The sequence below is a fragment of the Sphaerodactylus townsendi genome, linkage group LG15, assembly GCF_021028975.2.
Source record: "Sphaerodactylus townsendi isolate TG3544 linkage group LG15, MPM_Stown_v2.3, whole genome shotgun sequence".
Lineage (NCBI taxonomy): Eukaryota > Metazoa > Chordata > Lepidosauria > Squamata > Sphaerodactylidae > Sphaerodactylus > Sphaerodactylus townsendi.
Window position 1 is genome coordinate 22,089,793 of NC_059439.1, and position 27,949 is coordinate 22,117,741.

General features: G+C 40.8%; 3 protein-coding genes and 1 pseudogene across 4 annotated transcripts in view; all 4 read left to right on the top strand.

Annotated features, from left to right (window-relative positions):
* The window catches only part of LOC125444579 (olfactory receptor 1019-like), a 118,379-nt gene extending 107,086 nt beyond the window's left edge, over positions 1 to 11,293 (top strand). The window contains exons 1-2 of one of the 2 annotated variants that reach the window (XM_048517073.1): positions 8,149 to 8,160; positions 10,376 to 11,293. In XM_048517073.1, coding sequence (XP_048373030.1) covers positions 8,149 to 8,160; positions 10,376 to 11,293 — 930 coding nt within the window. Of the gene's footprint in view, positions 1 to 8,148; positions 8,161 to 10,348 lie in introns of those variants that run through there. The other variant, XM_048517071.1, reaches the window with a different exon arrangement.
* Positions 1,809 to 2,750, top strand: LOC125444580 (olfactory receptor 5F1-like). Its single transcript, XM_048517074.1, has one exon. The coding sequence runs from the start codon at positions 1,809 to 1,811 to the stop codon at positions 2,748 to 2,750; it is 942 nt and encodes a 313-aa protein (XP_048373031.1).
* A 5,566-nt stretch (positions 11,294 to 16,859) lies between the features above and the next one.
* LOC125444072 lies at positions 16,860 to 17,817 on the top strand (annotated as a pseudogene).
* A 7,776-nt stretch (positions 17,818 to 25,593) lies between these two features.
* On the top strand, positions 25,594 to 26,525 carry LOC125444073 (olfactory receptor 5V1-like). The gene is given in 2 exon segments (XM_048516509.1): positions 25,594 to 26,419; positions 26,422 to 26,525. Coding segments are annotated over 2 exon segments (930 nt in total).
* The last annotated feature ends 1,424 nt before the right edge of the window (positions 26,526 to 27,949 follow it).

The window sequence follows — 27,949 nt, forward strand, 5'->3', positions numbered from 1 at the left end:
GAAGGAAGGAAGGAAGGAAGGAAGGAAGGAAGGAAGGAAGGAAGGAAGGAAGGAAAGAAAAAAAATGAGTTCTAGATCAAATCAAGCTTGAACTAATCCTAGGAGCTAAAATGACTAAACTGAGGCTATAGCACTTTGATCACACTATGAGAAGACATCACTGGAAAAGACAATAATATCCCAAAAAGCTGAAGGCATCAGGTAAAGAGGAAGACCAAACATGAGATGGATTGACTTTACAAAGGTAACCATGGAGTTGAGTTTGCAAGACCTGAGCAAGGCAATGAAATATTTTGAAGGATTTTAATTCCTAAGGTCACTATTTATTTCTTCATTATTTTATTAAATTTACTTTTCCCAGCTAAAGGCTGGGCTCAGGGCAGCTAACACACATGATTAAGCCACAAACAAATCAATATCAATTTCTAATTCAGCAATCATAAGCAATAACAAACATTAAAACACTAACACCAATTTGTATCAATGATGGCCACTGACAAATTGAAGTGGTTGCTAGGATACCATAAAGGGCCCTAATAATGCTTAAAAAGCATTTGAATCCTCACCCTATTGGAACATAATTTATAACCATTTGTGCGGGAGGAGGGGGGTCAGATCGGGAGGCCAGCAAGTTGGAAAGGCAACCATGGCTGCCTCAACCAAAGATCCCAGGGAACAGCTCCATTTCAGAGGCTCTGCGGAGTCAAGTCTCATTGCACTGATTTCCTCAACTGCTTTTGTTTCTCCCACATGAGACTATGTTTATGATTTGAGTATATTTGTAACATTCCTCAAAAGGACTCATTCTAACGATTCCCCTGAGAAATAATGTAAACTACACAAAGCTACATCATTTCAGCAGCAGCTTGCTATAGAGTAAGTTGTCATCAAAAAGACATAAGACATAAAAGAGCTCTGCAAATGAAAGGGAATTTCATCCTTGACTTCAGAATTGCAGCTTGAAAATGTCAGTGGGATAAACAAGGTTGGTCTTTGTTTCTTGCAAACAACTAGGGGAAAATGGGTCTGTGATATTTCCCAACTTGAGGGCAAAGTTACAAGGCCAGTAGTAGTACACCCATTCTTTAAATGTGGGTTCACTGTGAAGAGATCCATTTTCAAAACGTGAGGATATTCTTTATAGATTGTGTGCTAACTTCTCCCTATATCGCCAAGGTCACGTTTTGCTCACCAAGGTTCCTACCCCTTAGGTGAGGAAGGGGCTAGTTGCAAAGAAGAAAGAGGATACCACACATCTGTAATGAAAAGTATGGAAGAAAGCATCCAAGGTGATAAGGGTTGAAGAACTTTTCAGTCTAGGAAAAAAAACACAGCTAAGGGGAGATATATTAGAAGTTTATAAAAATTATGTTTAGGATCGAGAATATAAATGTATTGTATAACTGATTTATGGTGACCCTGAAGGGTTTTCAAGGAAAGAGACATTTGCCATTGCCCACCTTCGTGTGGTTTGAACGAATTCTGAGAGGACTGTGACTGGCCCAAAGCTACCTTGAAGACTTTTTGGGGAGGAGTGGGCATATGAACATAGTTCACCAAATTAGAATTTGTTCACCAAATTAGAAGTTGTGTGGTTTGGTCACATTATGAGAAGACAACAGTCACTGGCAATAATGCTAGGAATAATGCTAGGAAAGCTTGAAGGCAGCAAGAGGAAGTCCCAAATGGAGACATTTTGACTTTAGAAAGGAATCCACTGCCCTAAGTCTGCAAGGCTGTTCATTATAAGATGTTTTCCCCTAAGTCATCCTGGTCTTTCCTTTGCAGAGTCATAATTCACTGGCAAAATGGAAAGAAAGAACCAAACACATCTGAAAGAGTTCATTCTCTTGGGTCTGTCTGATGATCCTCATATCCAACCGGTCCTCTTCGCTACAGGGCTGTTGATATACATGTTCACATTAGCAGGGAATCTGGTCATTATTATTTTAATACAGATTGACCAGCATCTCCACACCCCAATGTATTTCTTGCTGAGCAATTTGTCCTTTACTGAGATCTGCTACATCACCTCCACCATACCAAAGATGTTGTGGGACCTCCTGTCAGGGGACAAGACCATCTCACTCCCTGGCTGTGCAGTCCAATTGTATTGCTTTCTAACCACAGGGGCTACGGAAGGTGTTCTACTTTCAGTCATGGCATATGATCGTTATGCTGCCATCTGCCACCCACTGCATTACATGCTACTCATGAGTCAATCCATGCTCAGATGGCTTGTAGGAGCTTCGTGGGCCATTGGAAATATTAATGGTGTTGTCAACACAGCCTTTATTTTTTCTCTGAATTTCTGTGGTCCCAATAAGATAGTGCACTTCTTCTGTGATATCCCACCTGTCTTGCATCTCTCTTGTTCTGACACTTCATTTACTGAACTAGTGTCTTTTATTGTCTCTGGAAGCATCCTTATAGCAACTGTCTCCTTAATTGTCCTCTCCTATGTACTTATTGTCTTATCTGTGCTCAAAATCAGTACAGCTCAGGGCAGGATCAAGACATTCTCCACTTGTGCCTCCCACCTTACTGTGGTGAGTATCTTCTACAGCACAGGCATCTTTACTTATATGAGGCCTTCCTCCCATCACTCCATGGAAGAGGGCCGTGTGATCTCTGTGTTATACACCATCATCACTCCTTTGTTAAACCCTCTGATCTACAGCCTCAAAAACAAAAAAATGCAGGTAGCACTTTTGAACGTTCTCGGAAAGAGACAACATTGTCAGCTGTGAATGCACATAATTGATTGCTGTAGGCAAGCATGGGATGGCTTTAAATTATGGCAGGTTACAAGAATCCATTTGTGATAAAGACACATAATTTATTATTCAGTTTATGCACTGACCAGAGCAATGGTAGTTAATATCCTTTTCCTTCTGCCCCACCCCCATCTCCTTGGCTAAAAACTGAGGATATTGTTCTTATTTAATTTAAAAATATTGTATTATAAAATCACACATAGCATAATCCTGTAAAACTTGGATATATCTGCTATTCGTCCAGTTTTCCAGTTTTGCTACATTCAATTTTGTAAACCTCTGATAAATAATATAAAATTCAAAATTTCTTGTATATATTGTCCTTCATGACTTTAGAAGAGTTTTGGATTTATATCCCCCTTTCTCTCCTGCAGGAGACTCAAAGGGGCTTACAATCTCCTTGTCTTCCCCCCTCACAATAAACACCCTGTGAGGTAGGTGGGACTGAGAGAGCTCTGAGAAGCTGTGACTAGCCCAAGGTCACCCAGCTGGGTGTGTGGGAGTGTACAGGCTAAACTAAATTCCCTAGATAAGCCTCTACAGCTCAAGCGGCAGAGCTGGGAATCAAACCCGGTTCCTCCAGATTAGATACACGAGCTCTTAACCTCCGACGCCACTGCTGCTCCGTTAGTTGCCCAGATAAGATTATTCCATTTATTGTTCAAGGATTTATATAATCCAAGAAAACTTTCCATCTTCTCTCTGACTCTGTGGAGTGTCTGCTATGTACCAAAGATGTTCGTTTCACCATTGTATTAAATATTCAGTGAGTTTACTCATTTCGTCCATAAGATCTGGGTCATGTTCAGCTTTCCCCCTTATAGTAAATACAATTTTTTGTTTCTGTTACCATATATTTAAACAATTCGTTATACAGTTTTGAAATATTGTTGGCACAATACTTAACAAGATGCATTTAAGATCTAGCACAAAGTTTATTTTCAATGTCTTCTGCAGCTCACCCTGAACGACTATCCAATATTTTACTGCTTTTTGGCATGATGAAAAGTAGCATCAGTGTTTTGACATTTCCCAAACTGAGGATGTTATTGAACATTTAAATGGGGAGGGAAAGAAAGGGAAAGGGAAAGAGGAACACCTGAATCATTCTGATGCTGAAGAACTGTTACTCTTAGGCCCCTTCCGCACACGCAAAATAATACGTTTTCAAACCACTTTCACAACTGTTTGCAAGTGGATTTTGCTATTCCGCACAGCTTCAAAGAGCACTGAAAGCAGTTTCAAAGTGCATTATTCTGCATGTGCAGAATGAGTCTTAATCAGTGGTGGGATTCAGCAGGTTTGCACCACTTTGACAGAACTGGTTGTTAGTATGGTGCTGGTAAACAACCAGTTGTTAAGTTATTTGAATCCCACCACTGCTCTTAATCATCTATCATAATTGTCAAGCAGATCAGTTACTGAAATCCTGTTCACAGATTATACTGGATGTATGTACAATCCATGTCCATGGGATACTTGATTGTTCTTTGTATGTGCATTGTGTAATTCTCATGTTACAGTCAGGGTGCATATAGCTGAAAATTCGGGTATTGGCCGCCATTTTCATTCATGCCACACACTGCAGCTCTTTCCTAAAAAACAAATATAGCCAAGATGTACACGTATGTAGCATGTGAGACAGATACCCTTGACTGAAGAATGGTACACTCCTTCTATCCGGGAGGGTCGTCCTCTTCCACCAAGCACACGGCTTTGGGAGGGACACACATGTAGCGGTGAGGGAGGTAGGGGACACCCGCCTAGCCAGTCAGATCTGTTGAATCAACCCTGGTGATCAATGGGGTGACAGATGTCGCAGCCAGATTGCCCTCACATCCATGTGAGACAAATACTGATTCACAATAATTACACCCCCAGCAGAGCACTTTGCTCAATGGATAACAACTCGTTGGTGGTTCCTAGCCCAAAAGATTAGGAGCCAGAGTGGAGATGCCCAAACACAACTAGCCTGTTGTCTAATGAATTACAGCCCAATATTGAAAAGAAATGAATAGTTCATAATGCTAATCAGCCACTCAATACCATTCTAGTTTAACTCACAAGTACCTGTGTTCTGTATCTTTATTTTGGGATGTGTGCTGGTATGAATGGGAAATTCTGCATTTGGGCTATGCTGTAGTGAGCCCCTGCTAGGGGTGGTGGGAAAGGGACACTGTTTACAGTGTACAGGATGGGACCACACAGCTGGGAATGGAACAGGGTTACCAACCTCCAGGTGGGATCTGGACATCTTCCAGAATTATAACCGATTTCCAGGTTGCACAGAACAGTTCCCTGGAGAAAATTGCAGATTCAAAGATCAGAGTCTATGGCATTACAGTGTCTCCTCTCCCAAACTCCTAGCCACTCACCACACAAAATTTTCCAAGCTGGAACTAGAAGAGGAGGAGGAGGAGGAAAAGGAGGAGGAGGAGTTTAGATTTATACCCAATCTTTCTCTCCTGTAAGGAGAGTCAAGGTGGCTTACAAGCTCCTTTCCCTTCCTCTCCCCTCAACAGACACCTGGTGAAGTAGGTAGGGCTAAGAGAGTTAAAAAAAACTTTGACAAGTCAAGGAATGTAGGAGTATGGAAACACATCTGGTTTTGCCATTTCACACAGTAAAAACCAGTTGCCAAGTGCATTGAATGTGGATTGAAAGTGAATTATTTGGCATGTCCGGAAGCACCCTGAATGATTTATTTATTTATTTATTACATTTATACCCCACCATATCTCTACGATTCAAGGTGGTTCATATTTATCTAATTAATGTCTCATATTTATATCTCTGGGATTCCATGTAAATTACTAAATGGCCACAAAGGTTTATCTGGATCATACCCACTATTTTGCAACACAACCTTGACATCTCTAGGCATTCCTTCCTTGTGTCATTTTAAAGAAGAGCTGACAAGAGAGTTGGTGAGAAATAAAGACAATGAATGAAGAAAAGATGGAGTAATGATTAACAAAATTTGAAGAAAACATGTAGCAACTATTAGTGAATGGGCTGGACATTTTTGGCCAATAGATATACTAATGATTGAAAATTCTGATCTCTTCTCCCCTGCCATTTTCAATAGGTCAATAGCAATAACCAGTGCTCTTCATGAATTTTCAAATTGCTGGTCTATTAAGCAGTCTTTGGAAAAGTATTATAACTCCAGATCCCACAAGCAATGAATAAAGTTGACTGAAGAGAACAAGAAATCATGTAGCGCATCTTCCACTAGGAACCCTTTGTTAGATTGTTTATTATCCTTCTAGAAGTGTAGTTGGAAGCTGCCTCTTCAACAAGATACAACTGGCAAGTTCAGTGGGTGATGTTAAAGACATCTTCGTTACCAAAAGCAGTTCCAGAACGCTACAGAAAAAAAGTCTGTTATCAAAAATGATTCAAGTAAACTGCATTGCAAATGACAGTTTAGCTATTGTTTAGCATTTTAAGTTTTTTTTGTCAGTTCTATAAATGTGCTAAACTCTTGGGCCCCTTCCGCACACGCAAAATAATGCGTTTTCAAACCACTTTCACAACTGTTTGCAAGTGGATTTTGCTATTCCGCACAGCTTCAAAGAGCACTGAAAGCAGTTTGAAAGTGCATTATTCTGCATGTGCGGAATGAGCCCACTTCCCAGTGGGATTTATCTGTCCACTTCTGTCCCTGATGTCAGCCAGAGGGTGAAGACTTTTTGGTTTCATTTGGCATTCCTTCAGTGATCTCTGTTTCCTGACCAGTGTTTTAATAAGTCTTTTATGTCTTTGTGCATATACTACTGTTTTTTACAGGTTTGTAGAAAGGTCTGTCTTTATTCATTGCTTCATTCGCTGGATTCAGGTATCTACTGAACTGGCCATGTTAAGAAGAAGGGGTCTGCAAATGAAAGGAAAACCCACCACACCCCCGCAGGGGTGCCTGCCCGGTGTGTCGTGCCTCCCCCCTTATTCCCTTGGAGCTACGCCTCTGCATGAGAGTTTGTCTACACTATACTAACATCCTCTTAGCCAGTTTTTGTCAGATGTTTTGAGAAAACCTAAAAGCTGGGCATAAAGGCAATAGCCCTCTTTAACATGTCCGTGGAATCTGATACTCCAAGGGTATTTTGTCTCAAAACATGGAAGTTCCTTTCCCTTCTTCTCACCACAACAGACATCTTGTGAGGTAGTTGGGGCTGAGCAAAGAATATATATTGATGTCTCAGTGACATCAATGCAGATACTAAACACCTGTTTATATAAATCATAATTAAACAAGTGGAATGTAAGCGTCTCTGGATCATTCCTCATAAGTGTGTCTGGATCGCACTCACCATTTTACAAACATGGTTTGAAATATCTAGGCCAGAGGTCTGCAACCTGTGGCTCTCCAGATGTTCATGGACTACAAATCCCATCAGCCTATGCCAGCATGGTCAATTGGCCATGCTGTCAGGGGCTGATGCGAATTGTAGTCCATGAACATCTGGAGAGCTGCTGTTTGCAGACCCCTGATCTAGGCATTCCTTGTTCTATTATTTCAAATTATTCATGCTGTAAAATTGTTTCCATTTCATTTTGTAAATGAAGGCATCAATAGGGTTGCTGAGGGATAAATGTAACAGATAAATAAAATATGTAATGGTCAAAACTTAGTGAATGGATGAGAGTTCAGATAACAATAAAACTTGAGAAACAATAAAACCAATAAAACTTGAGAAAAAAATTCCTATCTGCCCTTGTTTTCTCCACCACAACCCACTTCCATTAAAATAAGTCAGACATAATATTCTGTGTTCTTCTAGAATTCACATTCTGTCTGTCTCTTAAGATCCATTTTGAAATTTTCACTTGAAATCTCACAGTATAATGAGATCAAGAAATGATGTAACACAACGTCTTCTGGGAATATTTAGCATGTCTTGTAAAATATAGTTGGAAGTAGCATGTTTGTTAAAGCACAGGCTGAACTGATGTTGGGTTTAGTGCACAAAGTCAAAAACGTCAACTTTATTAAAGTCTTTTCCTGAATGGGCTATAAAAGGAATGACTTTTGGTAAATGAAACAGGTAAACTATACTGTGAAGTGTAATATCATAACTTTTAATTAGTTTACTCTTTAAATTTGTAAAATACTGTAATTTTCTTGCGTCATCACTTACCCTGACCTTCATATAGTAGTTCTGCAAGTGAAAAATATAAAGTCTTTGTGGGTTTTCTATGTTATAAGTAATATGACCATTAATAGGGACAGAATGTGAAAAAGAAGCTCACAGAAGCAATCACACTCATATATGAAATTGCACAGGTGACTGAACATAGTTTTATATGTTGAAATCTAATTGAGGTGTATTAAGAGCAGTTCATGAATATATCAACATCAGTGTAGTTAATGAGCTCCTCAGTGGAAGGCAAATAATACATATAGATGTACTAGTCTATCTATCTAACAATTATGGAGGAAAGTCACTGATCCTTTGAACTTCCCCCTCAGCAACCCAACTGATCAAACTGGAAAATGTTTCACAAAATAATGTGTAATTTGTGTAAGTTCTGGGATGTAATGGACATTAGTGGACATATTAATTCCAGAAGGCAATCATTTTTTCCCCTTTTTTCATTCAGGAACCATTTCATCATGTCACTGAGATCTAGTCCATTATTTCACTGGTCTCAGACAATCAGTTGATTTTTTTTGCAGTTTTGTTTCCTTGAGAAGTTGGCCTTCAGAACCACAAGATTACCCCTTTAGGCCGTAACGCCTCAGAGTTCAACATCCACACGACTGATGTCTTGATGGAAATGTCAGAGCTTGGGTTTCAAGTTGGTTCACCGATCTTGAAGTAATCCATTTCTCTGGGTAAGATTACATTGTTGACTGTAAGAAATATAATGCAACCTATTGTTATATATATCTGTAAGTGGAGCTCTGCTGTAATACAGGACATTGTGGCCAAGTTATCAGCAGATGCTGGTCCAAGGTTGACTTTGGCAATTGCAAAATTTATATGACATTTTGTGACATTATTTCCTAAATTTTCATTGCATAATTCCATATATTTATAATGTTATGTAATTTGCAAGTTGTGGGTTTTCCTGACTGTGTGACTGTGGTCCAGTAATTTGGGCTCCTAACATTTCACCTGCATATGTGACTGGCCCAGTGTGGAGTGGTCAGTCACTCCAAAATGCTTTTGTATTGTTGAGGATGCAAAAAAGGTGTCTTGGAGAGGAACTCATCACAGCTCCCCCGCCCCATCCACAAGACATTCTCAGGACATTTTATTTCAGCCCAAGCTGTCTTATTTTGAAGATGCTAGAAGGTGAACATTTTGGCTTCAAGTTGTTTGCAAGATGTCTCCTGCCTGGCTTGCAGAGTTTCGGAGCTCAGGAGGCTTATGTTTCCCACCCAATTAAGTTGTCTGGTCAGTTACCTTCTCAGCTTGTGTCCAACATTGTATGTGCTGCTTAAGGGATCCTTCCTTCTGCCATTTTCTGAATGTTGCCCCAGGAAGTTGCTGGGTACCTTTTCAGCTCTAAGAGTATATAGTTGTACTCAACTTATTCTGGCAATTCTGGAAATATACAGTTTTTCCTATTTTTTTAAAAAAATCAATGAAGTGTTTGCAAAGAAACACAAACACAAATACGAGAACCTTGGCTACTTAGAGAATAGGTCTACCCAATGCTTCTCAATGGGTGGTAGAACAGTTCTCCGAGTGTCTAAGTTTCACACATTTGTGAGAATTCAGCATTTCTTCACAGAGACCTCATAAAAACAATTTAAATATTAGAAAAATTATATATTGCTGGAATCAGTAGGATGAACAGAGAACATGGGATGAAGGAGCTGTAGTATAAAATGGACGTTTTTGAATCCTGCCTTTCCCTGGAATATCAATGTTAAGTAGTGAAATAGTAAATGATGAATTCTTATCTTGGAATACTGTTGAACATACTGGGACTTGCTTCTGAGTCGACATTCATATGCATCCACCGTTAGTAATTCAGCTAAATGTCTGCTGTAAATAATATGATTTAAACCAAGAAGAAGTGGGTATAGTGGAGGGGATTGTAATTGAGGGAATTTAAGTTTTACTCATCTATTCAGCTTGTTTTATGCATAGAACCAAGTCATTTTATTTACAGTCAGCGACCAGTAGTACAAGATCAGGGTACATCAGTTTCAAGGTACCGTTACCATAGTGTATATATAGACAAAAGAGTACTAGAAGCACTATTCAAAATGTTACATAATCTATAATCTATAATAAGAGTACTAGAAGCACTATACGAAATATTACATAGTCTATGGTATTTACAAGAAGGAATATTTGCGACACTAATATAATTATTATTGTACTTATGCACAGTCGGTGACTGTTTACTAAAAGGTCAGTTTTATGCAATGTGTTAATTTAACACCTCAAAGGCAGGATATAAATTAAAACTCTTCTTTTTCTAGAGCTCACTGCATAGTTAAATTAACTGGGGAAAGAACATTTAGCAGGGCATTTTTACACTGAACTGTCTGTTCAAAACATGGTTTATAATCAAATCAAGAATTACAAAATATAACCATTCCTTCACAGATGGAGTCTCCATGCCAAATATTGCAGAATGTCACAACTGTCACTGAATTTATACTCCTGGGACTCTCCAGTGACCCTGAAACCCAACTCATTCTCTTTGGTGTCTTCCTGCTTATCTACTTGGTGGTTCTGATGGGGAACGTTCTTATCCTTCTTACCATCAGCTTGGATAACAAACTTCACAGCCCCATGTACTTCTTCCTGGCCAACCTCTCCGTGGTAGACATTGGCTATACAACAGCCATTGTCCCCAAGATGCTGATGAATTACCTCTCCCAGGAAAAATCTATCTCTCTATCTGGTTGCTTATCCCAACTGTTCTTCTTTATCTCTTTTGCTGGCATTGAATGCCTCCTGCTGGGTGTCATGGCGTATGACCGATATGTTGCCATTTGCCATCCTTTGCATTACAGCGTGTTCATGAGCTGCAAAGTCTGTGCCTCTTTAGCAGCCACTGCTTGGATTCTGGGCTTGGCTAATTCAGGTGTGCACACTGGCCTGATGTCCCGTTTGTCTTTTTGTCAGGACAATGTCATCCATCACTTTTTCTGTGACGTTCCACCTCTCTTGCAGCTTTCTTGCTCCAACACTCAAATCAATCAGATTGTTGTCTTTGCGGTGGGTGGAAATGTGGTCATTGGTTCCTTTGTGTTGACACTAGTGTCCTATGTCTATATAGTGGCATCCATCCTCAGGATCCGTACAAAGGATGGGCGTCTCAAAGCCTTCTCCACCTGTGCTTCTCACCTGACTGTTGTCAACATATTTTATGTCACTGCCATCTTTACCTACTTTCTCCCCAGCTCTCCTTCCTCTTCTAAAAAGAATCAGGCCCTTTCTGTTATGTATGGGATCATTGCACCTATGTTTAATCCAATAGTATACAGCTTGAGGAACAAGGATGTGCTAAATGCCCTTCAAAAAGTAATAGGTAAGGTGAGATAGAGGAAACTGATGTGTTTTCAGAGCTCAAATGACCGTGCGTTTCAAGCAACTTTAACATTCTGGAACTGATTGACACAGATCAGTATTGAAGATGAAACATGGCTCTCATGGGTCTCCTCTGAGGAAAAGCTGAACTTAGTATACATAGGCAATGCAGAACTTGCCCGATGTTTTGCTAAGCAAAGGGTCTGTTCTTGCTAATTTCCCTTTCTAAAAGGGACAGACTCCCACCATTTGGGGTAACAATATTTGCATATATAGAGATGGCTATAGGGATTGATAAAAATACCCCTTCAGGACAGATGAGTGGAAAGACATCTTTTGATCATATGCCATTGTATGGCTCCAATCCATAGTAAAATAAACAATTGATATTGAATGCCCTTTAGTGATATTAATAATGTTCTTTCTAAAGCCTCTTATTTTCATTGGCCTGTCCATACTCTAAGGAGCTTGGGATGAGGAAACTGAAACTCGTGCAAAATGCAGCAGCCAGGCTCCTTTCCGGGGCAACATCTAGGGACCGGATTACGCCGGTCCTATACCAACTACACTGGCTGCCAATCGAGTACCGGGTCATGTTTAAAGTTTTGGTACTGACCTTTAAAGCCATTCGAGGCCTTGGCCCTGCTTATCTGAGGGACCATCTCTCCCTATATCGCCCCTCTAGGCCCCTCTGCTCATCGAAGGCAGACCTACTGGTGATCCCTGGCCCCAAGGCGATCCTCGGGTTGGAGCTCCCTACAAGGGCTAGGGCTTTTACGGCTTTGGCTCCTACCTGGTGGAACAGGCTCCTGAGTGAGATCTTCCACCCCAAGTGGGACTTACAGAGCTTCCGCAGGGCCTCTGTAAAATGGACCTGTTCCGCCAGGCATTTTGGCCAGCCGGGACGGCTCTAACTTCTACCATAAAGAACAGCTGGCCTCCTTTGGGTACACAAAGTGGGGAGGGGGAGGGGCTAAAGCCATTCCGCAAGTTTGAGTATTTTAAGTGCTACAGAAGTGTTTTAAATTGTTTTTATGACTGATGGACACCGCCCTGAGCCTTTGTGGGACGGTGGTATATAAATATGATAAATAAAATAAATAACTAGTCCTTCCTCCCTTTTTCCCCCATCTTGGCAATCCTGTAAATTAGGGTAGGGTGAAGGATATATGATTGCTTCAAGATTACACAGTGCATATTACGGCAAATTGGAGAATGACGTTAGGTGTGTGCAGCAAAACACTGTTTTTTCTAGCAGATTTAATAGTAGTCTGGTCATGGATCTGTGGGAAACCTGCTGCAGTTTTTTATTGCCATATCTCAAAAAAACAGCTCCCCATCAATGAGCCCTGCAAAGACTTTCCATAGGCTTCAATGGAGGCATTTTTCCTCTACTGAAATCTATGGGAAATCCTGGAAAGTGGGGGGGGGGAGCCAAAAATGTTCAGCTTTTTCACATTTGCCTTGTTCAGATCCAGTCAAATGCAGTGGCGTAGGAGGTTAGGAGCTCGTGTATCTAATCTGGAGGAACCGGGTTTGATTCTCCGCTCTGCCGCCTGAGCTGTGGAGGCTTATCTGGGGAATTCAGATTAGCCTGGGCACTCCCACACACGCCAGCTGGGTGACCTTGGGCTAGTCACAGCTCTTCGGAGCTCTCTCAGCCCCACCCACCTCACAGGGTGTTTGTTGTGAGGGGGAAGGGCAAGGAGACTGTAAGCCCCTTTGAGTCTCCTACAGGAGAGAAAGGGGGGATATAAATCCAAAACTCTTCTTCTCTTCTAAGCACAATAGAACCATGAAACAACACTGGCTTTTCCACCAGATTTAATATTAGTCTGGTCATGGATTTGTGGGGAAACTGCTGCAGTTTTTTATTGCCGCGTCTTAAAAAACAGCTCCCAGTCAAAGAGATTTGCAAAGATTTTTCCATAGGCTTTAATGGAGGCATTTTCCCTCAATTGAAACCTATGGGAAATCCTGGAAAGTGAAAAAAAAAGCCCAAAATGTTCAGTTTTTCACATTTGGCTTGTTCAGATCCAGTCTAACGCAGCCTTTTTTTTCTGTTTGACATATCCACATGCATGCCCCTGCTGACATCTGTGACTACCATGCGTTTCTTGTTCATATCCACAGTTATTTATTTATTTTATTTATTTATTCCACTTTTATACCGCCCTCCCCCAAAGGGCTCAGGTGACCTTGGGCTAGTCACAGTTAGACAACTGCTAGAGTTAGACAACTGCTAGAGAATGAGCCCAATATTTTTTTATTCAATAAATGTTGGGTTTGGGTTTTAAACCCTGGACATTTCAACTAAAGCCAAATAATGCTTATTTGGTTTTATTTCACTTTTTACTGAAATTTTTTTTTGGCGGGGGGGGGGATCAAAAACCTGAATCTGAATATTATGAAATTAAAAAAAGATTGTGCTCTCCCTCACTGCCATTTCCAATATCCACGTGGACCTGGTAAGGTAGGGGGAAAGCTTCAACAATGCTAGACTCACACAAATCCACTCTTTAAGGCAGCCCCTGTGAGAGATGGCTTTTACCCACCTACCATGCCCCCAGAGGCCATATGATTCCATGCATATTTGCTTGATCAAAAGAGTCCCACTCCTTTTCCCCTCAATATCATAAAACATGGTTGTATCCAACTCCAAGGCCCTTTCCGCACACCCACGGAAACGAACCTCCACTGGCATATAAATTATAAATTATGCCGGTGGAGGCTTGGGGGCGTGTGAGCAGCCCCAATTTCCTCCCCAGCAGGAGAGGTGCTCTGCATGGAGCCATCTCTCCTTTGGTCCCCTCCACTCATCTCTTCTGGCAGCATCGCTCTGGAGGGCTGGAGGGACATGCCCATGCTAGCCTCCGACCTCCAGGGGTCAGAGGGCAGAGTGGGCATGTCTCTCAAGCCCTCCAGAGCAACGCTGCCAGAAAAGAGGTGAGTGGAGGGGATGGGGAAAACAGCGTCTTCTTGCCAGTGCTGTTCACACCGTGCCATTGGGAAGACACTGCTTTGCAAAAACCTCGCTCCTTTGATTTGGGGTTTGAAAGCAGCGCCTTCGCACTGCTTGGGGGGGGGGGTGCGAGGATGGCGCTGCTGTGATGCAGCAGTGCCAGCTGTGCAAACTCCTCCCCAGGGATGCAGTTTTTAGCATCCCTGGGGTGCTGTTATTTTCCCATGCAGAAACAGCCCAAGTTATGATTTGCCATGGCTGCAGAGTTTCTTGTTCAGCCATGTAAGTTCCTTATTCAGATGTGTAAGGGCAACTATAAGGTTATTTTGCTATCAGTACGTTTCCTAAGTTAATCTCTGTCTGTTCACTAAGAGGCAATTACTTTTTTGGTAATTTGATGTTAGGCACATGACATGACAGTAAACATACCATGAAAAGCTATTCATAGATCATATGTGTTTCTGATACTTTCTTCTGTAGTCGTTACATGCGTTTAAATTAGAGTTGTGGATGGTAGAGTAAAAAGAGCATACCACCATTTTTCATATTGAAGTTTGGTGTTGGAAGGGAATGTTATGGATATCATGGGCATCCGGAAGGAAGGAAGGAAGGAAGGAAGGAAGGAAGGAAGGAAGGAAGGAAGGAAGGAAGGAAGGAAGGAAGGAAGGAAGGAAGGAAGGAAGGAAGGAAGGAAGGAAGGAAGGAAGGAAGGAAGGAAGGAAGGAAGGAAAAGAAATGGGTTCTAGATCAAGTCAAGCTTGAACTATTCCTAGGAGCTATAGTACTTTGATCACAATACAAGAAGATGTCATTGGAAAAGACAATAACATCCCAAAAAGCTGAAGGCAGCAGGAAAAGAGGAAGGCCAAACATGAGTTGGACTGACTTTATAAAGGAAACCATGGCCCTAAGTTGGCAAGACCTGAGCAAGGCAGTAGGATATTTTGGAGGATTTTGATTCCTAGGGTCACTAGTTATTTCTTCATTATTTTATTAAATTTACTTTTCCCAGCTAAAGGCTGGACTCAGGGCAGCTAACACACATTATTAAACCACAAACAAATCAATATCAATTTCTAATTCAGCAATCAAACAATAATAAACATTAAAACACTAACACCAATTTGTATCAATGATGGCGACTGACAAATTGAAATGGTTGCTAGGATACCATAATGGGCCCTAATAATGCTTAAAAAGCATTTGAATCCTCACCCTATTGTAATATAACTTATAACCATTTGTGCGGGAGGAGGGGGGTCAGATCGGGAGGCCAGCAAGTTGGAAAGGAAACCATGGCTGCCTCAACCAAAGATCCCAGGGAACATCTCCATTTTAGAGGCCCTGTGGAGCCAAGTCTCATTGCAACTGTTTTTGCTTCGCTCACAAGAGACTATGTTTATGATTTGAGTGCATTTGTAACATTCCTCAAAAGGACTCATTCGAACAATTCCGCTGAGAAATAATGTAAACTACACACAGCTACATCATTTCAGCAGCAGCTTGCTATGCGGTAAGCTGTCATCAAGATGACATAAGACATAAAAGAGCTCTGCGTACAAAATTTCATCCTTGACTTTAGAATTGCAGCTTGAAAATGTCAGTGGAATGTACAAGGTTGGTCTTTGTTTCTTGCAAACAACTAGGAGAAAATGGGTCTGTGATATTTCCCAACGTGAGGGCAATGTTACAAGGATAACAGTAGCACACCCATTCTTTAAATGTGGGTTCACTGTGAAGAGATCCATTTTCAAAACGTGAAGTTATACCTTATGGATTGTGTGCTAACCTTGCCAATGTCCTTGACCTTGCCAAGGTCACATTTTGCTCACCAAAATCCTACTCCTTAGGAAAGGAAAGGGCAGTGGCAAACAAGAAAGAGGATACTAGAGATCTGAAATAAAAAGTGTGGAAGAAAACAACCAACATGATAAGGGTTGAAAAATTTTCATACAAGGAAAGGCTGAAGGATTTTGGACTGAAGGATTCTGGACTTTTCAGTCTAGAAAAAAACAGCTAAGGGGAGATATGTTAGAAGCTTATAATTTTTTTGCTTAGGATCGAGATAATAGATGTATTCTATAACTGACTTATGGTGATCCTGAAGGGTTTTCAAGACAAGAGACATTTGCCATTGGCTGCCTCCGTGTGGGTTGAGAGAGTTCTGAGAGAACTGTGACTGGCCCAAGGTTACCCAGAAGACTTCTTGGAGAGGAGTGAGCATATGAATGTAGTTTGCCAAATTAGAGTCCACTACTCTTAACGACTACAGCATGCTGGCTCACAGAGAAAGTAGACAGAGCAGTAGTTCTGAGCCTGGGGGTCGAATTACCCTTTCACAGGGGTCGCCTGAGATAGAGTGTGCTTTTTCCTGCTTTCCTATAATAATGGAATTTGAGTCACCCAGGGAAGTTGTGTAGTTTGGTCACATTATGAAAAGACAAAAGTCACTGGAAAAGACAATAATGCTAGGAAAGGTTGAAGGCAGCAGGAAGTCCCAAATGGAGACATATTGACTTTATAATAGAATCCACTGCCTGCAAGGCTGTTCATTATAAGATGTTTCCCCCTAAGTAACATCCTGGTCTTTCCTTTGCAGAGACACAATTCACGGGCAAAATGGAAAGAAAGAACCAAACACATCTGAAAGAGTTCATTCTCTTGGGTCTGTCTGATGACCCTCATATCCAACCGGTCCTCTTTGCTACAGGGCTGTTGATATACATGTTCACATTAGCAGGGAATCTGGTCATTATTATTTTAATACAGATTGACCAGCAACTCCACACACCAATGTATTTCTTGCTGAGCAATTTGTCCTTCACTGAGATCTGCTACATCACCTCCACCATACCAAAGATGTTGTGGGACCTCCTGTCGGGGGACAAGACCATCTCACTCACTGGCTGTGCAGTCCAAATGTATTGCTTTCTCACCACAGTGGCTACGGAAGGCGTTCTACTTTCAGTCATGGCATATGATCGTTATGCTGCCATCTGCCACCCATTGCATTATATGTTACTCATGAGTCAATCCATGCTCAGATGGCTCATAGGAGCTTCGTGGGCCATTGGAAATATTAATGGTGTTGTCAACACAGCCTTTATTTTTTCTCTGAATTTCTGTGGTCCCAATAAGATTGTCCACTTCTTCTGTGATATCCCACCTGTCTTGCATCTCTCTTGTTCTGACACTTCCCTTGCTGAATTAGTGACTTTTATTGTCTCTGGAAGCATCATAACAGCAACTGTCTCCTTAATTGTCCTCTCCTATGCACTTATTTGCCCTGGTCTGTGCTCAAAATCAGTACGGCTCGGGGCAGGATCAAGACATTCTCCACTTGTGCCTCCCACCCTTCTCTGGTGAGTATCTTCTATAGCATAGACATCTTTACTTCTATGATACCTTTCCTCCCATCACTCCATGGAAGAGGGGTCAGGTGATCTCTGTAAGCTACACTATCATCACTCCTTTGTTAAACCCTCTGATCTACAGCCTCAAAACAAAAAAAATGCAGGTAGCACTTTTGAACGCTCTCGAAAGAGAGACAACATTGTCGGGGCCAGAATGCACATAATTGATTGCTGTGGTAAGCAAGCATGGGATGGCTTTAAATTATGGCAGGTTACAAGAATCCAGTTCTGATAAAGACACATAATTTACTATTCAGTTAATGAACTGACCAGAGCAATGGTAGCACATCCTTTTCCTTCTGCCCCACCCCCATCTCCTTGGCTAAAAACTGAGGATATTGTTCTGGCTTTAATTTAAAAATATTGTATTATAAAATCTGACATAGCATAATCCTGTAAAACTTGGATATATCTCATATTCGGCCCAGTTTTCCAGTTTTGCTACATTCAATTTTGTAAACCTCTGATAAATAATATAAAAATTCAAAATTTCTTGTATATATTGTCCTTTCATGACTTTAGAAGAGTTTTGGATTTATATCCCCCTTTCTCCTCCTGCAGGAGACTCAAAGGGGCTTACAATCCCTTTGTCTTCCCCCCCCTCGCCAAATAAACACCCTGTGAGGTAGGTGGGACTGAGAGAGCTCTGAGAAGCTGTGACTAGCTCCAAGGTCACCCAGTTGGGTGTGTGTGAGTGTACAGGTTAAACTAAATTCTCTAGATAAGCCTCTCTGATAGCTCAAGCTGCAGAGCTGGGAATCAAAACCTGGTTCCTCCAGATTAGATACACGAGCTTTTAACCTCCGACGCCACTGTTGCTCCGTTAGCTGCCCAGATAAGATTTATTCCATTTATTGTTCAAGGATTTATATAATCCAAGAAAACTTTCCATCTTCTCTCTGACTCTGTGGAGTGTCTGCTATGTACCAAAGATGTCTGTTTCACCATTGTATTAAATATTCAGTGAGTTTACTCATTTCATTCATAAGATCTGGGTCATGTTCAGCTTTCCCCCTTATAGTAAATACAATTTTTTGTTTCTGTTACCATATATTTAAACAATTCGCTTTTATACAGTTTTGAAATATTGTTGGCACAATACTTCATCAAGATGCATTTAAGATCTAGCACAAAGTTTATTTTCAATGTCTTCTGCAGCTCACCCTGAACGACTATCCAATATTTGGTACTGCATTTTGGCATGATGAAAAGTAGCATCAGTGTTTTGACATTTCCCAAACTGAGGATACGTTATTGAACATTTAAATGGGGAGGGAAAGAGAGGGAAAAGGGAAGAGGAAACACCTGAATCATTCTTGATGCTGAAGAACTGTTACTCTTAGGCCCCTCCAAGACACGCTAAAATAATACGCTTTCAAACCACTTTCACAACTGTTTGCAAGTGGATTTTGCTATTCGCGATACAGCTTCAAAGAGCACCAGAAAGCAGTTTCCTTTAAAGTGCATTATTCTGCATGTGCAGAATGGAGTCTTAATCAGTGGTGGGATTCAGCAGGTTTGCACCACTTTGACAGAACTGGTTGTTAGTATGGTGCCGGTAAAACAACCAGTTGTTAAGTTATTTGAATCCCACCACTGTCCTCTTAATCATCTATCATAATTGTCAAGCAGACTAGTTACCGAAATCCTGCTCACAGATTATACTGAATGCATGTACAATCCATGTCCATGGGATCCTTGATTGTTCTTTGTATGTGCACTGTGTACCTCATGTTACAGTCATTGGGGTGCATATAGCTGAAAATTCGGGTATTGGTCACTATTTTTCATTCATGCCACACACTGCAGCTCTTTTCCTAAAAAACAAACATAGCCAAGATGTACACGCATGTAGCATGTGAGACAGATACCCTTGACTGAAGAATGGTACACTCCTTCTATCCGGGAGGGTCGTCCTCTTCCACCAAGCACACGGTTTTGGGAGGACACACACATGTAGCGGTGAGGGAGGTAGGGGGACACCACTAGCTAGTCAGATCTGTTGAATCAACTCCTAGTGATCAATGGGGGTGACAGATGTCGTGAGCTGCATTTTGCCCTCACACATCCATGTGAGACAAATACTGATTCACAATAATTACACTCCCAGCAGAGCACTTTGCTCAATGGATAATAACTCGCTGGTGGTCTCCTAGCCCAAAAGATTAGGAGCCAGAGTGGAGATGCCCAAGCACAACTAGCCTTGTTGTCTAAATGAATTACAAGTTCCAATATTGAAAAGAAATGAATAGTTCATAATGCTAATCAGCCACTCAATAACATTCTAGTTTAACTCACAAATGCCTGTGTTCTGTATCTTTATTTTGGGAGGTGTGCTGGTATGAATGGGAAATTCTGCATTTGGGCTATGTTGCAGTGAGCCCCTGCTAGGGGTGGTGGGAAAGGGACACTGTTTTACAGTGTACAGGATGGGACCACACAGCTGGGAATGGAACAGGGTTGCTCAACCTCCAGGTGGGGTCTGGACACCTTCCAGAATTATAAACCCATTTCCAGGTTGCACAGAACAGTTCCCTGAGAGAAAATTGTAGATTCAAAGATCAGAGTCTATGGTATTTACAGTGTCTCCTCTTTCCCAAACTCCTAGCCACTCACCACACAAAAATTTTCCAAGTTGGAATCAGAAGAGGAGGAGGAGGAGGAAAAGGGAGGAGGAGGAGTTTAGGATTTATACTCAATCTTTTCTCTCCTGTAAGGAGAGTCAAGGTGGTTTACAAGCTCCTTTCCCCTTCCTCTCCCCTCAACAGACACCTGGTGAAGTAGGTAGGGCTAAGAGAGTTAAAAAAAACTTTGACAAGTCAAGGAATGTAGGAGTATGGAAACACATCTGGTTTTGCCATTTCCACACAGTAAAAACCAGTTGCCAAGTGCATTGAATGTGGATTGAAAGTGAATTATTTTGGCAACCGGAAGCACCCCTGAATGATTTATTTATTTATTTATTACATTTATACCCCACCATATCTCAATACGATCCAAGGTGGTTCATATTTATCTAATTAATGTCTCATATTTATATCTCTGGGATTCCATGTAAATTACTAAATGGCCACAAAGGTTTATCTGGATCATACCCACTATTTTGGCAACACAACCTTGACATCTCTAGGTATCTCTTCCTTGTGAAAATAGCTTTAAAGAAGAGCTGACAAGAGAGTTGGTGAGAAATAAAGACAATGAATTGAAGAAAAGATGGAGTAATGATTTCAACAAAATTTGAAGAAAACATGTAGCAACCATTAGTGAATGGGCTGGACATTTTTGGCCAATAGATATGTATTTTGCTAATGATTGAAAATTCTGATCTCTTCTCCCCTGACATTTTAAATAGGTCAATAGCAATAACCAGTGCTCTTCATGAATTTTCAAATTGCTGGTCTATTAAGCAGTCTTTGGTAGGCAAGCATTATAACTCCAGATCCCACAAGCAATGAATAAAGTTGACTGAAGTTGAGAACAAGAAATCATGAAGCGCATTCTCCATTAGGAACTCCTTTTGTTAGATTTCCTTGTTTATTATCCTTCTAGAAGTGTAGTTGGAAGCTGCCTTTCCAACAAGATACAACTGGTAAGTTCAGTGGGTGATGTTAAAGATATCTTCATAATTAAAAGCAGTTCCAGAACGCTACAGAAAAAAAAGTCTGTTATCGTGTAATGATTCAAGTAAAACTCGCATTTCAAATGACAGTTTAGCTTATTGTTTAGCATTTTAAGCTTTTTTGTCAGTTCTATAAATGTGCTAAACTCTTAAATTCCTTCCCAAGACACTAGAAATAATGCGTTTTCAAAACCACTTTCACAACTGTTTGTAAGTGGATTTTGCCATTCAAGACAGCTTCAAAGAGCACTGAAAGCAGTTTGAAAGTGCATTATTCTGCATGTATGAATGAGCTCCACTTCCTCCCAGTGGGATTTATCTGTCCACTTCTGTCCCCTGATGTCAGCCAGAGGGTGAAGATTTTTTTGTTTCATTTAGCATTCTCTCAAAGAATGTGTTTCCTGACCAGTGGCTTAATAAGTCTTTTCTGTCATAGTGCCACTAGGTTTTTTCACAAACAGGTTTGTAGAAATGTCTGCCTTGGTTCTATTGCTTTCTGGTCATGGACCAGGCATTCACTCCTAGTCCGGGCCATGCAAGAAGAAGGGGTCTGCAAAATGAAAGGAGCATCCACCACACCCCCGCAGGGGTGCCTGCCCGGTGTGTCTGTGCCTACCCTGAGTTCTCGGGAGCTTCGCCTCTACATTATAGCTTTGTCTTACAACATACTAACATCTCCTGAAATAGTTTTTGTCAGATGGATTGAGGAAACCAAAAAGCTGGGCATAAAGCTGCAATGAGTCCTCTTGAACATGTCCCTGTAAACTGATACTCCAAGGCAGAGTTTTGTCTCAAAACATGGAAGTTCCCTTCCCTTCTTCCTGCCAGCCATAATATCTCGGTGAGGAAGCTGGGGCCGAGCAAAGCATGCAGGCAGACACGTCTCAGTGACATCAATGCAGATACTAAACACTCCGTTTATATAAATCATAATTAAACAAGTGGAATGTTGCGTCTCTGGATCATTCCTCATAAGTGTAAGTTCCTGGATCAGACTCACCATTTTACAAACATGGTTTGAAATAGTTTAATAGAGAATTCAGTAACCTGTAGCTCTCCAGATGTTCATGGGATTCATAAATCCCATCAGCCTATGCCAGCATGGTCAATTGGCCATGCTGTCAGGGGCTGAGGCGAATTGTAGTCCATGAACATCTGGAGAGCTGCTGTTTGCGTGACCCTCTGATCTAGGTATTCTTTGTTCTATTATTTCAAATTATTCATGCTGTAAAATTGTTTCCATTTCATTTTGTAAATGAAGGCATCAATAGGGTTGCTGAGGTGTAAATATAACAGATAAATAAAATATGTAATGGTCAAAACTTAGTGAATGGATGAGAGTTCAGATAACAACAAAACTTTATAAAACAATAAAAACTAATAAAACTTGAGAAAAAAATTCCTATCTGGCCCTTGTTTTCTCCACCACAACCCACTTCCATTAAAAATAAGTCAGACATAATATTCTGTGTTCTTTCTAGAATTCACATTCTGTCTGTCTCTTAAGATCCATTTTGAAATTTTCACTTTAATCTCACAGTATACTAGAGATCAAGAAATGATGTAACACAACGCTCTCTTGGGAATATTTAGCATGTCTTGTAAAATATAGTTGGAAGTAGCATGTTTGTTAAAAGCACAGGCTGAACTGATGTTGGGTTTAGTGCACAAAGTCAAAAACGTCAACTTTATTAAAGTCTTTTCCAAATGGGCTATGTATGAATGACTTTTGGTAAAATGAAACAGGTAAACTATACTGTGAAGTGTAATATCATAACTTTTAATTAGTTTACTCTTTTAAATTTGTAAAATACTGTAATTTTCTTTGCTACTAATCACTTACTCCTTGACCTTCATATAGTAGTTCTGCAAGTGAAAAATATAAAGTCTTTGTGGGTTTTCTATGTTATAAGTAATATGACCATTAATAGGGACAGAATGTGAAAAAGAAGCTCACAGAAGCAATCACACCTATATATGAAATTGCACAGGTGATCGAACATAGTTCTTTTATATGTTGAAATCTAATTGAGGTGTATTAAGAGCAGTTCATGAATATATCAACATCAGTGTAGTTAATGAGCTCCCTCAGTGGAAGGCAAATAATACATATAGATGTACTCAGTCTATCTATCCAACAATTATGGAGGAGGAGACTCACTGATCCTTTGAACTTCCTCCTCAGCAACCCAACTGATCAAACTGGAAAATGTTTCACAAAATAATGTGTAATTTGTGTAAGTTCTGGGATGTAATGGACATTAGTGGACATATTGCTAATTCCAGAAGGCAATCATTTTTTCCCCTTTTTTCATTCTGGAACCATTTCATCATGTCACTGAAATCTAGTCCATTATCTCACCGGTCTCAGACAATCAATTGATATTTTTTTGCAGTTTTGTTTCCTTGAGAAGTTGGCCTTCAGAACCATACAAGATTACCCCCCTTTAGGTCAGTAATCACCAGAGTTCAACATCCACACGACTGATGTCTTGATGGAAATGTCAGAGCTTGGCTCTCAAGTTGGTTCACTGATCTTGAAGTAATCCATTTCTCTGGGTAAGATTACATTGTTGACTGTAAGAAATATAATGTAAACCTATTATTATATATATATCTGTAAGTGGAGCTCTGCTGTAATACAGGACATTGTGGCCAAGTTATCAGCAGATGCTGGTCCAAGGTTGACTTTTGGCAATTGCAAAATTTATATGACATTTTGTGACATTATTTCTTAAATTTTCATTGCATAATTCCATATATTTTATAATGTTATGTAATTTGTAAGTTGTGGCTTTTCCTGACTGTGTGACTGTGGTCCAGCAAGTAATTTGGGCTCCTAACATTTCACCTGCATATGTGACTGGCCCAGTGTGGAGTGGTCAGTCACTCCAAAATGCTTTTGTATTGCTGGGAGGATGCAAAAAAGGTGTCTTGGAGAGGAACCCATCACAGCTCCTCCACTTCCCATCCACAAGACATTCTCAGGACATTTCATTTCAGCCCAAGCTGTCTTATTTTGAAGATGCTAGAAGGTGAACATTTTGGCTTCAAGTTGTTTGCAAGATGTCTCCTGCCTGGCTTGCAGAGTTTCGGAGCTCAGGAGGCTTATACTCTAAATTCAATTAAGTTCGTCTCATCAGTTACCTTCTCAGCTTGTGTCCAACATTGTATGTGCTGCTTAAGGGATCCTTCCTTCACATTTTCTGAATGTTGCCCCAGGAAGCTGCTTGGCACCTTTTCAGCTCTAAGAGTATATAGTTGTACTCCTCAACTTATTCTGGCAATTCTGGAAATATATGTTTTTCCTATTTTTTTAAAAAAATCAATGAAGTGTTTGGTAGTTGAACACAAACACAAACATGAGAACCTTGGCTACTTAGAGAATATCAGGGTCTACCCAATACTTCTCAATGGGTGGTAGAACAGTTCTCCCAGTGTCTAAGTTTCACACACATTTGTGAGAATCTTGTGCATTACTTCACAGAGACCCTATAAAAACAATTTAAATATTAGAAAAATTATATATTGCTGGAATCAGTAGGATGAACAGAGAACATGGGATGAAGGAGCTGTAGTATAAAAATGGACGTTTCTTGAATCCTGCCTTCCCCTGGAATATCAATGTTAAGTAGTGAAATAGTAAATGATGAATTCTTATCTTGGAATACTGTTGAACATACTGGGACTTGCTTCTGAGTCTATTATCTGTATGCATCCACCGTTAGTAATCCAGCTAAATGTCTGCTGTAAATAATATGATTTTAAACCAAGAAGAAGTGGGTATAGTGGAGGGGATTGTAATTGAGGGAATTTAAGTTTTACTCATCTATTCAGCTTGTTTTATGCATAGAACCAAGTCATTTTATTTACAGTCAGCGACCAGTAGTATAAGATCAGGGTACATCAGTTTCAAGGTACCGTTACCATAGTGTATATATAGACAAAAGAAAATTAGAAGCACTATTCAAAAATGTTACATAATCTATAATCTATAATAAGAGTACTAGAAGCATCTATAATTTAAATATTACATAGTCTATGGTATTTACAAGAAGGAATATTTGCGACACTAATATAATTATTATTGTACTTATGCACAGTCGGTGACTGTTTACTAAAAGGTCAGTTTTATGCAATGTGTTAATTTAACACCTCAAAGGCAGGGTATAAATCAAAACACTTCTTTTTCTTGAGCTCACTGAATAACTAAATTAACTGGGGAAAGAACATTTAACAGGGCATTTTTACTCTGAACCATCTGTTCGAAAATGGTTTATAATCAAATCAAGAATTACAAAATATAACCATTCCTTCACAGATGGAGCCTCCATGCCAAACATTGCAGAATGTCACCACTGTCACTGAATTTATACTCCTGGGATTCTCCAGTGACCCTGAAACCCAACTCATTCTATTTGGCGTCTTCCTGCTTATCTACGTGGTGGCCCTGATGGGAAACATTCTTATCCTTCTTACCATCAGCTTGGAGGACAAACTTCACAGCCCCATGTACTTCTTCCTGGCCAACCTCTCTATGGTAGACATTGGGTATACAACAGCCATTGTCCCCAAGATGCTGATGAATTACCTCTCCCAGGAAAAATCTATCTCTCTATCTGGTTGCTTATCCCAACTGTTCTTCTTTATCTCTTTTGGTGGCATTGAATGTCTCCTGCTGGGTGTCATGGCGTATGACCGATATGTTGCCATTTGCCATCCTTTGCATTACAGAGTGTTCATGAGCTGCAAAGTCTGTGCCTCTTTAGCAGCCACTGCTTGGATTCTGGGCTTGGCTAATTCAGGTGTGCACACTGGCCTGATGTCCCATTTGTCTTTCTGCCAGGACAATGTCATCCATCACTTTTTCTGTGACATCCCACCTCTCTTGCAGCTTTCTTGCTCCAACACTCAAATCAATCAGATTGCTGTCTTTGCGGTGAGTGGAAATGTGGTCATTGGTTCCTTTGTGTTGACACTAGTGTCCTATGTCTATATAGTGGCATCCATCCTCAGGATCCGTACACAGGATGGGCGTCTCAAAGCCTTCTCCACCTCAGCTTCTCACCTGACTGTTGTCAACATATTTTATGTCACTGCCATCTTTACCTACTTTCTCCCCAGCTCTCCTTCCTCTTCTAAAAAAGAATTGTGGCCCTTTCTGTTATGTATGGGATCATTGCACCTATGTTTAATCCAATAGTATACAGCTTGAGGAACAAGGATGTGCTAAATGCCCTTCAAAAAAAGTAATAGGTAAGGCAGGAGATAGAGGAAACTGATGTGTTTTCAGAGCTCAAATGACCGTATGCGTTTCAAGCAACTTTAACATTCTGGAACCGATTGACACAGATCAGTATTGAAGATGAAACATATTCTCATGGGTCTCCTCTGAGGAAAAAGTTGAACTGGGCATAATATAGGTAATGCAGAACTTGCCCCGATGTTTTGCTAAGCAAAGGGTCTAATTTTGCTAATTTCCCCCCTCTAAAAGAGACAGACTTCCATCATTTTGGGTAACAATATATGCATATATAGAGATGGCTATAGGGATTGATCAAAATACCCCTTCAGGACAGATGAGTGGAAAGACATCTTTTGATCATATACATTGCGGGCTCCAATCCATAGTAAAATAAACACCATATTGAATGCCCTTTAGTGATATTAAGAATGTTCTTCCTAAAGCCTCCTATTTTCATTGGCCTGGCCATATTCCAAGGAGCTTGGGACAGGAAACTGTGGAACTCGTGCAAAATGCAGCAGCTGTAGTTCCTTTCCAAGTAAATATCTAGGGACCGGATTACGCCGGTCCTATACCAACTACACTGGCTTCCAATCGAGTACCGGGTCATGTTTAAAGTTTTGGTACTGACCTTTAAAGCCATTCGCGGCCTTGGCCCTGCTTATCTGAGGGACCATCTCTCCCTATATCGCCCCTCTAGGCCCCTCTGCTCATCGAAGGCAGACCTACTGGTGATCCCTGGCCCCAAGGCGATCCGGCTGGCCTCTACAAGGGCCAGGGCTTTTACGGCTCTGGCCTCTACCTGGTGGAACAGGCTTCCGAGTGAGATCAAGGCCCTGCGGGACTTACAGAGTTTCCGCAGGGCCTGTAAAATGGACCTGTTCCGCCAGGCATTTGGCCAGCCGGGATTATTTCAACTTCGCCATAAAGAACAGCTGGCCTCCTTGGGTACACAAAGGGGGGAGGGGGAGGGGTTGAAGCCATCTGCAAGTTTGAGTATTTTATGTATTATTATATGTTTTAAATTGTTTTTATGACTGATGGACACCGCCCTGAGCCTTTGTGGGACGGTGGTATATAAATATGGTAAATAAAATAAATAACTAGTCCTTCCTCCCTTTTTTCCCCATCTTGGCAATCCTGTAAATTAGGGTAGGGTGAAGGATATATGATTGCTTCAAGATTACACAGTGCATATTACGGCAAATTGGAGAATGACGTTAGGTGTGTGCAGCAAAACACTGTTTTTTCTAGCAGATTTAATAGTAGTCTGGTCATGGATCTGTGGGAAACCTGCTGCAGTTTTTTATTGCCGAATCTCAAAAAAAGAGCTCCCCATCAATGAGCCCTGCAAAGACTTTCCACAGGCTTCAATGGAGGCATTTTTCCTCAGCTGAAACCTTTGGGAAATCCTGGAAAGTGGGGGGGGGGG

What these genes read in the sequence shown, in the direction of transcription:
- LOC125444580 (XM_048517074.1), top strand. Translation starts at nt 1,809, where the DNA reads ATGGAAAGAAAGAACCAAACACATCTGAAAGAGTTCATTCTCTTGGGT.